Genomic DNA, 18012 nt, shown 5'->3' with positions numbered 1-18012 from the left:
TAATTAAATAATACTTAATTTCTAAATAACCCATTTATCCTAATTTTGAGGCTATTTCTGCTCCGCTAGACTTGTAGAGAATCATCCCTAGATTCTCGTGGTGGTGTCTGATCATCAATTTGACTTAAAATTTAAGAAAAAATGAGGCAAGAATAAGAATATGTCTTACCTCAGAAGAAATGTCTACGTTGCTCTTATGACAAATCCACTTCAGTAGAAATGTTGGTAGTATTTTCAAAATTTTCAATTGGGCGAGAATCCATCATGAAATCGTAAAGAGAGGAGTGGAGAATGTGAGTTGAGAGAATTTTTTTTTTTTTTTTCTCTTTCTTTCTTTCCCTGCTGTTCTGTGCGTGAGAAGGAGTTTTCTTTTTTCTGCTTTCCTCTGCTCCAGGAAACTTAAGAATTAAGTTTTCCTCCTTTTTTTTTTTCCTTTCTTTCCTTTATCCATACTTTAAACTTTATTATATAATAACTTTATATATACTTTTATACACACACACACACACACACATATGTATATATATATACCCAAAATCCTCAAATTTCCTAATTTAATTAATTTTCTTAATAATTAATTAATTAATTATTAATAATAATTTTTTTAATTAATTAGTTAATTTAAATATTTTTTTTTTTTTAGGTTGTTACATTAACAATGACAAATGCATACAATTTTCCAGTTCGGCTTGCAACATCATTTGGCCTGAATAGATCATGGTGTATTAACTCTAAAGGTCTTGACATGGAAATCATTTTCTTAGTTTTGAAAGATGATTTACTTTGTTTTCCATATTGGCAAGCATCACACACTTTGTCTTTAATGTAGTTATCTTTAGGTAAGTCATTTACTAGTTCTTTAGAAGATCGTCTATACAAGAGGTCCATGCTAGCGTGACCTAACCTCCTATGCCATAGCCAACTAGATTCACTTGTTACAGTCAAACATCTAACATCACAAGAATTAATATCATCAAATTCAATGATGAGTGCGTTTGATTCATGTTTTCCTACCAATATAGTATTTCTCTATAAGTCAGTTATTGAGCATTGTGTGGATTGAAATAAAACATTTAATCCTTTGTCACAAAACTGACTAATACTCAACAAGTTGTGCTTAATTGTATCTACGAGACCAATATTATCAATAGAAAGAGATGAATTACCTATTTTACCTTTGTCTATGATTCTTCCCTTGGCATTGTCTCCGAATGTCATGAGCTCTTCTTTCTTGTAGAAAAATGAAATGAATTTGTTGGTGCCTCTCGTCATGTGCCTCAAACACTCGTTGTCAAGGATCCACTTGTTTTTTGTCGAAGAGTTCTTCAAGCAAACCTGCATATAGAATTAGGTGATTTGTTTTGGTACCCAATTTTTCTTGGGTCTTATGGGATTAGTGTTCTTGATCACCCATTCGTACTTCTTTCCTTTTCCTCTGTTTCCTCCAAAAGGACAAGTGAAGTGCACATGACCCTTTCTTTCACAGTATAGGCAAGTTTTATTAGCATGCAAAGGGTTTGGTTTGGGTGCTAGATTTTTGTTTAGAAGTGAGTTCCTTTTAACACATAAATTTGTAACACCAATCAACTTGGATGATGAAAAACCATAACCTAAACCTTCTTTGAAAATCCCAAATCTTTGAGCCCCAAGTAATTTGTCTAAATTCTCCTTTCCATTTATAAACTCGTCAATAGTAATGCTTTGGTCCTCAATTTTCCTTTTCAAAGATAAGTTTTCCTCAATACTTTCATTGATTTGATTTTTCAGGTTTTTTATTTTCTTTTGGAAAAACTCGTGATCTAGTTGAGAACTTTCATTAAGCTCTTCAATTTTTGTATTCAAAGATGCATTTTCTTCCTTTAGAGTAGAACAAAACATACCTCTTTTCTTTTGCATTTTGAATGAGTTTTTTAAAGATGTTTATTTCTCCTTTTGGTTGCAATTAATTCATTATAGAGTTTTCTATAATTATCTTCTAATTCATTATATGAAGGAGTGTATTCATCATCGGAATTTACCTCATCTTGCTCATCCTCCATGAAGCAAAAGTTTGCAACTTCTTCTTCATTTTCTCCATCAGTAGAAAGTCCATCGAGCTCATCACATTCGGTTGCATTCAAGGCTTTGTGTTTCTTCTTATCCCCTTGCTGATTATTGCCTTTGTTTTTTAATAAGGGAGGTTCAGCCATCCGGTGACCGAATTTCTTACAATTATAGCACTTCATGCTTGATTCTCCCTTATTCTTTTGTTTACCTTTCTTGTTTAGCAAGAAGTTTCTAATTCTCCTAGTGATAAGAGCAATTTCTTCCTCATTGTCACATTCTTCTTCTTCTTCCATAATTTTCTTCTTGCTTGCTGTCTTTAAAGCCATGTCCACTATCTTTTTTGGCTTATCTACTTTAGTTGAAACCTTCTTCTTCTTGATCTCATAAGTCATAAGAGACCCAATGAGCTCATCAAGAGTGACCTTGAATAGGTCCTTTGCTTCTTCAATCATTGTAGACTTTGCATGCCACGATTCCGATAATGAGCGAAGCACCTTGTGCACATTATCTTCCATGGAGTATTTCTTACCAAGTGCTTTCAAGCCATTTGTTATATGTGTAAAATGTGTAAACATAGAAGTAATCAAATCACCTTCTTCCATTTTAAACATTTCATATTCTTTAACCAACATATAGATTTTTTTATTTTTTAACTTAAGGCGTACCTTCATACGTTACCTGGAGCTTTTCCCACATCTCCTTTGCAGTGTTGTATCCGCAAATGCAGTTGTACTCTTTGTCACTCACAGCACAATAGAGAAATTTTTTTTTTTTGAAATTCAGTTAAACTAACCTTGAGTCGGCGTCAGACAACTTCTTGTTTGGTATGATCTCACCTTCTTTATCCTTGAATACGTAATCTCCATCGGTGATTACATTCCACATTTTCAAATCATATGACTGAATGAAGATTGTCATTCATTCTTTCCATGCAGGGTAGTTGATTCCATTTGAACTTTAGTGGGTAGTCAACCAATTGTCCTTGGGAAAACATATCTGTCATTTGATCTTTAAGCTTTAGACGTTACTCGGAAGGTCTAGCGACTCGCTCTGATACCACTTGTCAGTCCGGGTGTGCATCTATAGGGGGGTGAATAGACATCTTTCGCGGATATATAACTTTTTCTACAAAATAACTTTGGGTTAGAAACAAGTGAAATATATCACAATAAATAACAAATAAAAAGATTTGCAACGAATAAATAGTGAAGGAAGAGAAGAGCTCAACACAACGATATTAACGTGGTTCAGCACCAAGCCTATGTCCACGCCTTGAGACCAACTCAAGGATTCCCAAAATCCACTAAGTAATCCTCCTTCAAAACGGAGAAGCCTTTACAATCACGAGTACACACCCTAGCTGCTTACCAAGAGTTACAACAAGATGCTCATCAAAAGTCACCTTACAAAGGCTCTCAAAGAACCCCCTCAATACAATGAATCAAATCAAATAGATGTAACTTCAAAGTGCTCCTTCTTGAGCTGATGATACAAATCCAAACCTCACACTACTCTCTTTGTAAATGATGTGTAAGACAAGAGTAAAAATCAAGAGAGTTTGAGAGCAAAGATGAATCCCTAGAAAGAATGCTCAATGAATGTGCTCAACAACCAAGTTCTTAACTAATGTAAAATGAATGCACAAGACTCATATTAAAGGGCAAAGGGACAAGTAGCTCGCTAGAGAGTCGTTAGGCATTAATGGAGAAAAGACAATTTGAAAACTAGTCGTGATTGTGCATTAAATGCGTTTTGGGGCCCGACACTCGTCGACGATTTCATGACCTCGTCAACAAGTCTTGCACATGCATCCATCGATGAATCCTCTACATTCGTCGATGAGTCTTCTCTTCTAAATTCAAATAGGTCTCAGTTTCTCTTTGTCGACGATTCCCTTGTATACGTCGACAAGCCACTCATACACATTCGTCGACAAATCCCTGCATTTGTCAACAAGTCACCTCTGAGATTTTAGGTGACCTCGGGATCTCTTCGTCAACAAGTCCAATACACTCGTCGACGAGTGACTCTTTTTTTGTTTTAATAAAAACCTAAATGAAAATGGACAAGTTCCAAAAAATAATCTTTTGTTCAAATTAAAAACCAATCTTGTCCAAAAGTATTTTTACCAGTTATAAGATGTCTTGATTTGATCAAATACATTTGAAAGCCATTTGACATCTTATCCAGTTAAGTGACTTGATATGCATGTGTGAACTCGGTTTTCATGTCTTAGCCTTTTGTGAACTATATGCATATGCAATTTGCTCGTCTCTTACAGGATACTCTTGACTACACCATATTCACAAAAAGTTGTAACATACATCCTATCTCTCACACACACAACCCAACAAAAATACAATTAATGTAGAGTTTTATATATGCTTTGTTTGGGTGGTTGAGCTCCAGATGTGCCATGTGCGAAACTTTGTTGATGGTCATTTGCTCTTTGCTTGTTCGATATATGTCTGACCCTTATGCTTGCCTTGGAAATGTCCTATATATTTGAACTAAACTTGAGGAAAAATGTTAGCATACTTAAGAACCACTAATGGTTTGTTGTCATCAAAACAAACTGGAATGAGAACCCTTAGTCACTAAGGCTAACAGATCATTTTCATTATCATCTCTCACATTATTTCATAAATATAATTTTGAGAGATAAACTACAAATACTCTAATGAGCGTAAACTCTCATCATACAAGAGTGCATTGAGCTTAATATTGTACACATTTATTTATTATGAAAGCACTTTATTTGTACACAATATTTTCATATCTGTAAATTGGTTTGGCTCCACCCGGTAAGTGATTTAAGGAGACTCTAGCCTGTAAGGAGAACCGATTTGGCTCAGCCCGGTTAATTGAGCTAGGAGGGCACCACCCTGTAAGGTGTAAAGGTTTGGCTTCGCCCGGTAAGTGAGCTAGGGAGACTCCGCCCTGTAAGGAGAGTTTGTAAACGACGTCGCTCTGCCTGGGTTGGCTTGAGGCGAGGACATAAGCACCATTTGCCGAACCTCGTATAAACCAAGTGTCACTCTCTCCCTATACTCTTTACATTTTCGTATTTGCTTGCTTATCTTTATCTGTTAAAATTACTGCAGTTACATTTAAATATTGATTTGTGGTTGATTGGGAAATACTAGAACTGTTATACTTGTTTAAATTATTTAAAAGCTCATATATCTATTTGATTTGTGTTTGATTAGACAGACCCTAAGTTGTGTAATACTGATCGATTGTGATTTTAATTTGACCGAGGAATTTTAAATATCCAATTCAGCATTTTTCAACAATGATTTTTTGAATAATTGTTTTCTTTTTTTTTCAAAATTGTTCTTGAAAACGTTTTCCAAACTAGAGATGGCTCAATTCCTTTTTTGAGGATATGTAGGCAACCTATTTTGCTGATTCAACCATATCAAACAAAAACTCAAATCCCTTCGCATTATGTCATCATTTGCATTATTATGTATGTTGTTTATGTTCTTTTAGTGTTTTGATTAAGCATCATATACTTTTAAGAATTTATTTTCTTTCTAAAGTCATTTTTAAAATACACACACATACATAGGCTAAGCACGACAATTATTTAATGAAATTGGTATTTTAGGGTGCTAACCCTTTGAATTCTCAAAAATAAGAATTTAAAGTATTACCTTCCCTATACACAATTTTACTTCTAAACCTAATCTCTTCAAAAGACTTTCATTTATTTTATCTTTTTAAAAAAAAAAATTCAAAAAAAAAAAAAATTGTTCAAATTTAATACTTAAAAGTCATATTTTCAAATACAATTTTAATAAATCTGATACTTTTTCTAAGTCAACATTTACTAGTAAGTAGTTCCTAATACTCTCAAAGTAGTTATTGATAACTGTTTACACATGGCATCCATTTACTTGACCACTAGATCTATTAAGGATTTTTATTTTATTTTTTTGGTGAATAAAGTTGCAATATTTAGTACGTTTGGTTTAATAAGTTTAGATTGCAAAAGTTATAACTTATGAATATTTTTGTACATAAGGACATTATAGTAAATATAATATGAACATAATTTCAGCCCTTTATTTTATTGTATAACAGACAGTGGCATTCTATTCTTAATCATACTCATTCACAGCCCTATTCCATACCTCCAATTCTATTCCTGAACCAAAATTGCAATGAAACAACACAAAAAGAAATGGTTGAGTGACCAAACAAGAACGATGAAATAATCAAGAGGCAAAAAGACAATTTACCTTGGTAGAATAATTTCATTGTTACCCAAAAAATTTTACTGAAATATAGGGCAATATGGTTTTGGAATCTCAGTTATTATGTTATACTGTTGTAGTATGATAATAGCACTTCTACTTTTATTAATTTCTACTTTTATCAATATAGTAATAACAATAGCACGTCATAATACTATATAGAAACATTAAATTCGCCAAAATAGTGTAATCAATCTAGTCCTAAACATAAGATTTCATGAAAATAGGATTTCTATGAAGTTCAACACAGGCAGCATGGGATTGAAATTCTTATATTCCGTGAAAATCTTCCATTCCTAGTTAATGAAATTATTGTTATGTCATACTAAACACCCAAACTAGTTAATGAAATTATTGTCATGTTGAATACCAAAACAAAGGTGATAATGAGATATTACAGAGATCACATCTTTAAAAATGCTGAAAAATAACGCAAACCAAGCACTCTTAAACTTGCTGCACTAATTTCCTCCCACTTCGCATCTCCCCTCAAAATAAAAGGACTGCCATTAATATTTTCATGTGACAGTTTGCTCCTTCAACGGCTTTTCTAATTAGATGTCAAGATTTGAATCTTAGGCACAATAGTTAAAATTCAAATTTGGAATTTCTGCAGAGAGGATGGAGTAATTGTCATGGTAAATTAGTCGAATGCCCTACAAGTGTCACACACCATCATATGTGGGTGTGGGTGTGCATATGTGTGTGTGTGCGCGCCTGCGCCGGTGTTTGTGTACTTAATATATGTATGCATGTATGACAAGATAATTAAGCAAGGCTGGGCTCTTTCACTGAATAATTAGAGTAAGACATCAAGAGATAACTCAGCAACGCATGAAAGAATCAGGACGCAAGAAAACATGGAACAAACAAAACAAATCACGGAACTATTATGAATTCATGCCCAAAGGACGATCCACATCTCAATCTAAAACCAAACCCCTAATGCATAACCATTTTTCACAAACATACTCTGGAGAAAAAAATAATTAATGCCACATTTCAAAGATACTGGATAACAGATTGAATTCATAAGATCCTTCAGGAATTGTTTAACATTAACCTTGTTTAAACCGCAACAGCCTAAACCGTGAGCAACAGAAAACATACCAGTGAATTGTGTTACAAAGAGCTTCAACGTGCTCTTAAGGTCCATAAGAAATTGGGTCTATGTCTGAACACCACTGACCTCAACGCGCAATTAATAAAAGAATTTAAAGGCAAAATCTTACTAACCAAAAAAAAAGAAGGAAAAATAAAAGGGAACTATGCCGAGAAAATATGGTGCATTTGAAACAGAACCTTCACAGACCATCAAGGGAGCTGCTGAATCTGATTATGGATTTAGGAAGTCCAGTAATATGTAATTCAATGCACCACCTTACATGCTTAATCCACTTGTGCACATAGCATTTAACTAATATAAACATTAAGCGGGCAAAACAACATGCGGAGAAAGAGAGAGAGAGAGAGCTTTGTGCTTCAAGCTGCCCTTTAAAAAAAATGGCAATTTATTTATTACAAATGACAATAACCTACACCTCTACCGTGATTCATTAAAACATGCTATTCTAAGTTACACAATCAAACAATTATTGACATTAAAGTTACAACACAACTCAGAAGATGAAAGAATCACATGATATAATGAGCAAAATTTGAACATGAAGCCTTGATTACCATAATTCTCCCTACCCTACTGATAAATTAACATTTAACAACTGAAAAAATTAGGACCCGCCCGCGAAAGAAGCTCCTTGCCGGCATCTTTTCCCATCAGAATCATATCTTCAAGCACATAGGGGCCTTGTCTAGACGTTTCAAGTACTGAAAAAAGAAAACATGTGGCATAGATGTAATGTTTAAGAATGTCACAAAGAAGGATACAATATAAAATAACTGAACTCATCAAGCCGAGAAAGTTGTACCTTGCATTCCATCTGGAGAAGCCACCAATCCTTTGAAAATGCAGTTCCCATCCTTGCTTTGATAGGCATAACCAGCTATGGGAGTGCGACAAGATCCATCCAGGGTCTCAAGAAAGGCCCTCTCACATGCAACTGCAAACCTGGTTTCCTCATGATTCAATGAGGCTATATAATTAGCCTATTACAAAAAAGTGAGAATAATATAAGAGGCCAGCTTGCGATTTTCCAGAACATGCAGAGAGGTAATTGTCAAATATGCAAAAATGGAACACCCAGTGCTCAAAGCTACCATGCCATATTGGGGGCCTCGGAAAAGCATGATATATGCAACCTTACATCCATTTTGGGAGAGGTTTTTTTAACTTGAGCCTTTGAGCTTCAGGTTTGGATGTGACATCCTTATCACTAGGTAAAAGCCCACCATCTATAAATGTCATATGGAGATAAAAATAATAAAATCATCATAAACAAATGACATTTATTAAGCAGCTTTACAGGAGAAAAATGCTTATTAAAAGTAACAAAAGTTAAGGTCCTATTCAGTTGTGAAAAATACTTTTCATCTTCCATTTTCAGTTTTTCAAAAAACTACAAAACTGCATTGCTTCCAGCTTTCCTATACAAATGTTGAAAAACTAGAAAGCAAGGTGGCATTTTGTAATTCTTGAAAACCTAAAATGGAAAATAAAATTGTTTTCCACTATTAAAAGATAATATGTTATTTTAGTAATTAGGTTGAAATAATGGGGGTATTTTTGTCCTTAGAATTTATTATTAATAATAATATATAGACAGGCAGACTTGGAGTTGTACCTAGACTCCAGGAAACTTCTACCCAGTTTTTCCTCTTTTTCTCTTCCCACTTTTCTTCTCTTCTCTCCTCCAACTCTAACTTTACAACATATATCAGAGGATATCCTTCAAATCTGAATTTATTTGGATACTTTGTTTTCCATTTTTCCCTTATCCTCCCTTAATCAGACCTCAAATCTGATCTTCTGGTCGGTTTGCGAGCCATTTAAGGACACCCTTCCTCTCAGTTAGGTTGTGCAGCATCCCTGGTTCATGGTGATTTGCTGATGTAAACTCAGTTATACCTAGTTTCTAGTATATTGCAGTTGTTATTCTTCTGTTCTACGGGCTGCTGTCTATTTGTACTATGGGTTTGCTGATGATACTGTTTTGATGCCATGTGTTCATGATTGATTGCTTGCAAACTTGTGCTGATTGCTAATTGGTTTCAATTGGTGTTCAAAGAATTATTTCATGTTCATGCCTGTATTTGCTTCCAGTTACTGCCCACCATAATGCCTGTAGCTGCTGCCGTGTTGTTTTTCAAGTGCCCGCAGTCCTTTGCTGTGGTCTGCCCTGTTCTTTGTAGTTAAGTAATTCCTCCTAGGATATTGTAAGCTCACAGTTCTCTAGTCATAGCTGCCTCTTGAAGTTCTGGATTTTGGATGGTCTGAAGAGTTGTAAGTTTTGAATTTTTGAAGTCCTGAAAGTGTTGTTTTGTGCTAGTATGTGCTGCCTAACTTCTTCTCAAACTCCTTCCTGCAATAATTTAGCCATGGTTACAGCCTAACTGTAGTAGAAGTTTTGGAAGGCAAGCCCGAGATTTGGATCGTGGTTGTGGCAGTGGTTGTGTATTATTAGGATGTGGAGTTCATTGTTGCCGTTCTTGCATTTGCATGCATTGTGGCAAGGACAATCATACCTTTGATGTTGGGATCCCCTTGGGAAACCAACTTAGGCCAATAGGTCTCCTACAAAGGGCGATAATTGACGCTTCAAATGCTCCTAGCCATCATCTATACAAACTTGTTTGCATGGTTCGACAACTCCAAATTAGTATTTTACATCTGGTGTTATTGTGGCCCATTCCAGTGCAACTGGGTTTCTTGCCTCTTCATCCTCCTCACCTTGAGTTATAGATTCAGGTGCCTCCTCCCATATGACAAGTAGCCCTAACTTGTTTGAGTCCTTGAACCCCCTACTTTACACTCCAAGGTTACTCTTGCTCGTGGTTCAATTACACCAGTTGCTGATTCTAGCAATATTCTTTCAATTCCTTCCATTTCTCTTTTCTCTGTATAATATGTGCCTAAATTTCCCTTGAACATGCTATCAATGAGTCAATTAACTAAGTTTCATAACTGTTCTGTGACCTTCTTTCCTTGTCATTATGTTATTTAGGATCTTCAGATGAAGAAGAGGATTAGAGGGCTTGAGAAGGGTGGTCTATACTATTTTGAAGGTGGTTGTGGTGGGTCCAGTTCTTGTCATACGGCATCCTCAATTTCTACTCATGGTGTATCTCTTGATCAGTGGCACGCTCATTTGTTTCATCCATCCCTTCAAAAACTACAACAAATTTTCCCTATGTTCAAGTCCATTTCTCATTGAGTGTACTAAATGTCAGTTAGTAAAGGATAATAGGACATCTATTCCATCTAGAGTCGAGTCTCAAAGTAAAACATTAAAAGGGTGTCCCCGGGCCACAAGGCTCCTTGCTTTGCAAGGGTAAAGGGAGGGTCGTCACAGTATATGCAGCCTTACCCCTACTTTTATATAGATATGTTGTTTCTTTCGACTCAAACATATGACCAACAGGTCACAAAGGGGCAATCTTATCACCAATTCAAGGCCCACTCTCTCTCGTATTAAATCATTGTTTTCTCTTATTCACTCAAATATTTGGAGCCCATGAAGAGTCAAGAATTTGACTATCAATATTTTTTGAGTCCCTTGTGGACTTTTTGCATATGACCTAGATCTATTAGTCAAAAGATAGATCGGAAATTTTGAATCTATTTACTCAATTCTACCAGGAAATAAAAACTCAATTGGCATTGGATTTCAAATTTTTCAATATGATACTGCACTTGAATTCATTCAAAATAAGTTTCAGTCTTTTTGCTGGACAAAAGGGATTATTCATCAAACATCATGTATGCATACCACTCAGAAGAATGGAGTAGTTAAATGTAAAAATAGACATTTACTTGACATAGCATGGTCTCTACTCTGTATGCATGTTCATAAAACCTTATCAACCAATGCTCTTCTTACATCTTGTTTTCTACTCAACAGGATGCTCTCAAGTGTTATAGGGGAACAAATTCCCTTCTCCATCATGTACCCAAAAACATCTATGTTCTCTGTTGTGCCTTATGTCTTTGAGCCAAATGTTTTGTTCATGTTCAACATACTGGTAAAGACAAGTTCTCTCCTCGGGTCATCCTTGGATGAATCTATACTAATTCCATCAACGATTTACAATTCCCCCTCTTGTGTTAATCCTCATTTTCCTATCCTTATCCCTCTAGAGAAGTCTTCTACTCTTCCAAATCCATCAATTACTGATCTAAAGAAAGAATTAAGGGTGGAAGCATGCAATGGATGTAAAAATGGATGTCGTGTGTTTGTGATTGATTGCTTACAACCTTGGGTGGGACTTAATAGATCTTCCTCTAGGTAAGGAGATAGTTAGGTGTTGTTGGGTAATTACTAAATATCTTCCTGACAGCTCTGTTGAATGACTTAAGACTTAGTTGGTTGCCAAGGGGTACACCCAAGCATATGGTATTGATTAGTTTGAGACCACCTCTCCTGTTGCTCAACTAAATTTTGTTTGTGTATTGATCTCATTGGCAGTTAATTTTGATTCTCCCTTATACCAATTGGGTGTGAATAATGCCTTCTGACATTAGCAGGAAGCAGTATACATGAAGCAACCTCCTCAATATGTTGCTTGAGGGGGGAGGATGGTAAAATATGCAGGTTGCATAAGGCATTTATGATCTTAACTAGTCTCCTCAAGCCTGGTTAGTGTTGTAATCTCTGCATTTGGCTTTATCTAGTGCTACTTGATGATTCAGTTTTTGTTCGCAAAAAGGAGACAGGTACGGTATTTCTAGTAGTTTATGTCGATGATATCATCATATTTAATAGTTACTAGAGCAAGATTGCAGATGTTAAGCAATGGTTTCAAGCAAAATTTCAAATCAAGGACTCGGGTATTCTGCGTTACTTTCTTACTATTGAGATTGTACAGTGTACTCATCAAAAATATACGTTGGAGTTGCTATGTAACTCTAGCTTGTTGGGAGCTAAACCAATTGATACTCCTATAGATGCCAATGTGAAGTTGTTTTAAATATACTAAAAAAAAAAAAAACCATTAATGCTGCTATTAAAATATTTTATATATGACTTGTTAAAACATTAGGTTTGGCTGTATGGGTAAAATTAAAGGCCTATTTTTCTCTACTTTTCACCTGCTTTTTTCCCTACACGTTCCTGTAGTTCTCACATGCCTACAGATCCCACTAGTCCTAATAAAGGTGGAATTTAAATCATTTGATCTCAAGTCTCTCTACCAATCAACCAAAGGCTTTATTAACAGATCAATTGGTAGTGCAAAATCAAACATTGACAATCCGTCATGCATGATGCCAAGATCCCATAGAGATACATAGGGTCCTAATTTTAGAAACAAACAAGCCGGCATTTGTATTTCTGACCACAAAGAAACACTGGATTATCTTTCATCAAAATGGGGAAGATAAAATCATAAAACCATAAGAATATCATTAACATTCAAAATCATAATCACCACCTGCATATAATAGCTGCCATACAAATGATGTGCTTTCTTGAGCAAGAAGGAAATCAAGTGAGGTGCTTACCGACAGAGGGATAGCCCCTAATGGAATTTGACTGCTTTGATGAACCATGCCCTATATCAGGAGATCACAGCTACGGCATTGATGGTAATCTTATCCAATCAAAGATATTAGAACAAATTTGTCACAAAACCAGAACTGTCCAGACAGTAACTGAAACAGAAACGAATAAGAAACTCAAGAATGTGATGTTTGGGAAGCATGAACAGGGCTTCAGCATAAATAAGTTCGCACCATTTTGTAGGATTTGTTAGAAGAAGAGGGGATCTATGAGTTTATGAGTAGAGAGTCGCTGATTGTTCTGGATTTTATCTTCCTTTAGCATAGGGCAAGAAAAAAGACTAAAATACCATCCAGAGCCCAGATATTACGAATTTTCAAAACTACGCTGGTAATTAGATATATTTAATCAATACTCCCCCCCCCCCCCCCCCCCCCCGCCCCCCCAAAGCTGGAGCATACAACTTACCCATGCCTGACTTGGAACAAAAGTTTTGAAACAAACCTTTGCATTATCTATCGAATAGGGTAGGAATGAAATAGCTACTATATATATATATATAATAGGTTAGAGCAAACTAAAACACAATCTTCAACACTCACCTTCAAGTTGGGGCATAGAAATCACCCATGCCCAACTTGGAATAAAACTTTTGAAACATTCTTCTAAACAAAGGCTTAGGCAATGTTGCAGAATGGAATAATAATGGAATTGTGATGTTATTCCATGATGCTGTCCTGCATCAAATAGCTATTGCATATGAATAAAATAGTTTACAAAAAAACAAAGTGATTCTATTCTAATGAAAAAGATTATGCGTAAGTCGGTTTTATACCAACCAATATGGAATAGCATAAGAATAGACATTCCCATGAGAAAATTTATCCTAGTCTATACCATACTGGTTTGAATATTACCAACTTTTTCATAATCATTTGCATGAGAATAACACCAATTTTGTTTTGTAAACTATTACTCTCCCACATAACAGCTCTTCTATTCCCACCATTTTCCATTTCGTGAACCAAGCATAATGTCAGGGAATGTCACCTAACTTGTTAGAAGAATTACCAAAGGGAGTAATTACATTTTTGCACATCACAGCATGTCTGACAAAGTGGCAATCAACCTCAATATGTGTAGTCATTCATAAAACTCAAGATTATCAGCAATATAGATGGCAGCTTGATTGTCACAAAACATATCCATAGGGTAGCTAATAGCAAAACCAAGTTGTTGCATAAGCAACTTAAGCTACATCACTTTACACGCAATATAAGCCATGGATCTATATTCTACTTCAGCACTAGTCTGGGCACAGCAGTCTAACTGTTGGCCTAACTAGACTTTTCAATCTTATTTTGATGATAACAAAATGAAGGATGCTTTAACATGTGGTGTTGAGTAATGTGTTTTTAGGTAAAAAGACTCTCAAGGTTGATAAACTAAAAGCTCAATGCTAATCTAGTAGAAGCTCCTTAGAATATCAAAGTCTACGTGAATTGATTCAACTATGGTGAGTGTTCTTTTGTTGTAGACTCTATAGGCTTTACTATTTGTGGAGTATCCTAGGAAAATGCCTTCATCCGATATAGCATCAAATTTTCCTAAATTGTCTTTGTTATTTAGAACGAAACACTTACCCCAAAGACATGAAAGTAATTTATATTAGGCCTTCTTCCTTTCCACAATTCATAGGATGTCTTGTCTAGGTTTGATCTAATGGAGACCCTATTAACTATATAGCTAGCTGTATTTACAGCTTCAGCCCAAAAATATTTGGGTAGGTCATTTTCATTAAGCATGGTTCTTGTCATTTCTTGGAGGGTTCTATTTTCCCTTTCCACAACTCCATTTTGTTGTGGGGTTCTAAGTGCTGAAAAGTTGTGATTTATGCCATGTTCATTACAAAAATTCTCAACATTTTGATTCTTCAATTCTCTTCCTTGGTCACTTCTAATATTTAAGACATTATACCATTTCTCATTTTGAAGCTTCTTACATAAAGTGATCAATGAGTTGCAAGCTTCTTCTTTGTTAGCTAGGAACAACACCCATGTGTATTTTGAGTAATCATCAATAATTACAAAGGCGTATTGTTTTCCTCCTAAACTTTGGGTTCTAGTAGGACCGAACAAGTCTAAATGTATAAGTTCTAGGGGTCTACTAGTTGATATATGTTTCTTATTTTTGAACCTTTTCTTGGTTTGTTTTCCTAATTGACAAGCATCACACACTTTATCTTTAACAAATTTTGTTTAAGGCAAGTCTTTAACTAAATTCTTTTAGGAGAATTTGGATACAAGATCCATGCTAGCATGTCCTAACCTCCTATGCCAAAGCCAACTATTTTCACTCATGGCTGCTAGGCAAGTTATATCTTGAGGGATTAAACTATTAAGATTTATGCAATAAAAATTGTTCATTCTAAGTGCAGTGAATAATGTATTTTGATTCTTAGAATCTCGTATTATGCATTTGTCTCTTAAACATTATTTCACATCATTTATCGCTAAGTTGACTAATACTTAGTAGATTATGCTTTAGACCATCTACTAACAAGACATCATCTATAGAAAGTGAGGAGTCTTTACCTATTTTACCTATTACGATGATCTTACCTTTTGCATTGTCACCAAAGGTTACAAATCCTCCATCCTTTGGAGTGAGAGAGGTAAATTTAGATTTATCTCCCGTCATATGCCTTGAACATCCGCTGTCCAAGTATCATTTATCCTTAGACGGAGTGGTCCTAAAACAAACTTACAAGAAAAGATTCAAGTTGTTACTTTTGGAATCCAAACCTTCTTAATTTTCTTTAGATTTTGCCTATTTTTAGCATTTATCTTCCACTCATCTTTTACTTTTGTATACTTTTTCTTAAATGGACAATCAAACATTATGTGTCCTTTCTTTTTGCACATGTACCATGTGGTGTGCTCATGAATATTTATTGATGAAGTACTTGCATAATATTTAGATTGATTTACAAATTATCCCACATACAAATTTTTCTTTCTTTTGTTTGAGGCTCCATTATAACCAATTCCTTCTTTGTTGTTTGTCATCCTTTGTTGTCTTACCATCTTTTCAAAGTTATCCTTACCTTTGGTAAAGTTATAGATGACATTTTCTTTCTCTTGAATTTTATTTTTGAGATTATTTATTTCTTGCATAATCTTGCTATCTTCATTCACTTGAGACTCAGCTAATTTTTGAGATAAGTTATCTACTTTTTTCTCAAGTTCTTCAATCTTTAAATCTTTTTCTTCTTCAACAAATTTTGCAGATTCAAGTTGATTTTTAAGTGCTTCGTTTTGTTCTTTCAAGTTTGTGTTCCTCTTCGAGATTTTAATGAACTTGTTATGTAGAAAGAGTAATTCAGCTTGAAGTTCTTTATAAGATGGCATACTTTCACATGAATTACTGCAAGACTTATTACACGAATCTTTAGAGAGGGAATAATAAGAGTTTACCTTTTCGTTATGCACCATGAAGAACATGTTCGCTACTTCTCGATCACTTGGCTCACTTTCCGATTCATTCGAACTAGTGTCATCCCAAGTTGCCTTCATTGTAGGTTTCTTTTTCTTCTTTTCCTTCTTGAGTTGTGAGCATTCTGGTTTGATGTGCCCGACATTTCTACAGTGATAGCAAGTGGGAGGATCATTTTTATTTTTGTATTCCTTTTTATTGCTTTCTCCTTTTTCAGCTTTTGATCTATTAAATTTTCTAGTGAATTTTTTGTTTCTTCTTAAGAACTTTCCAAGCCTTTTAGTTATTAGAGCTAAGTCCTCGTCTTCTAATTCAGTAGATTCATTATCTTCCTCACTTGAATATTCTTTCAAAGCTTTTAGAGCTATAGACTTCTTATTTTTGTTTTCTGTGCTTCTTTCTTTCAACATCATTTCATAGGTTAGAAGAGATCCTATGAGTTCATCTAAAGAAGTTATTTTAAAATTTCTTCCCTCCGTAATGGTTGTGGCTTTTAGTTCCCAAATAGATGGGAGTACTCTTAGAATTTTACAGATCATCTCATAGGTGGAATAAGTTTTTCCTAAGGCACCAAGTGAAATTATGATATGGGTGAACCTAGTGTACATGCTTGTTATACTTTCATCGGAGTTCATCCTAAAGGCTTCATATTCACTGGTTAAAATATCGTTCTACTTTTCCTAACATCTACTGTGCCTTCATAGGTTACTTCTAATTTATCCCAAATCTCTTTGGTTGTTTTACATGTCATTACTCTATTGAACTCATTTGCATCAAGTGCACAATATAAAGCGTTTATTGCACTTGAGTTAATTTGCAACATTTTAAAATGTGAATCATTTATTCTTTATCTTCTTTAGGTACTTCTTTTCCATCAACTAGCTTAGTAGGGATTAAATTTCCATTTGTTACAATGTTTCATGCCTTCCAGTCCATAGTTTGAAGGTAGATTCTCATTCGTTGCTTCCAAAAGGTATAATTTAATCCACAAAAAATAGGTAGTCTAGTTGAGGATTGACCCTCACCAAAGGGAGCTACTCCTATTTGTGTCATTTAGATCTTTATATAGCTACTTATTAGGTTTTGCTATAACTTTGCTCTAATACCAATTGAAACCTAAGGTGTAGTTCCAAGACGGGGGGTGAATTGGGTTTATTAAAAATTTCTTTGATCCTCTTTATGAGCTCGTCTCTTTTTACAATCTCTTAAGGTTTTCTCGTATTTTCGTTAATTAGGCAATACACACTAACTCCTATTTCCTTTTAATCAATTCACAATCAATTAATTTACCATTCACACACAACAACCACAAGACAAGAAATCAATTCGGAATATTTAAAGGTCCTGCAAATGAATGTTCAATTCTTGTTGTTGATTTATGAAAATATTACAATGACAACGAAACACCTTTTCAATATCAGAACTTAATTAAACTTTCAGCTAACAAGTTTTGGGTGTTAACCAATCAACATACTTCCTTTCGGTTCCAGCAAGAGATTGATTAACCAACATACTCCCTTTCAATTTCCGCAAGCCCAAGAACAAATTAGGCCATTTTGGGTTTACTTAAATTCTAATAAGTATTACTTTATGAT

General features: G+C 34.8%; 1 protein-coding gene across 1 annotated transcript in view; it reads right to left on the bottom strand.

The window, feature by feature from the left end:
* Nucleotides 1–7782: 7782 nt before the first annotated feature.
* Nucleotides 7783–18012, bottom strand: part of LOC131153088 (porphobilinogen deaminase, chloroplastic) — a 32276-nt gene continuing 22046 nt past the window's right edge. The window contains exons 4-5 of the mRNA XM_058105129.1: nt 8237–8414; nt 7783–8135 (exon numbers count right to left, since the gene is read on the bottom strand). Of these exons, the coding sequence (XP_057961112.1) occupies nt 8023–8135; nt 8237–8414 (291 nt within the window). The 3' untranslated portion in view covers nt 7783–8022. The remainder of the gene's footprint in view (nt 8136–8236; nt 8415–18012) is intronic.

Source organism: Malania oleifera, chromosome 4 (genome assembly GCF_029873635.1).
Source record: "Malania oleifera isolate guangnan ecotype guangnan chromosome 4, ASM2987363v1, whole genome shotgun sequence".
In the NCBI taxonomy this organism is placed as follows: Eukaryota; Viridiplantae; Streptophyta; class Magnoliopsida; order Santalales; family Ximeniaceae; genus Malania; species Malania oleifera.
The sequence above is the reverse complement of the archived record's forward strand: the minus strand, read 5'-3'. Positions and strand labels throughout refer to the sequence as shown.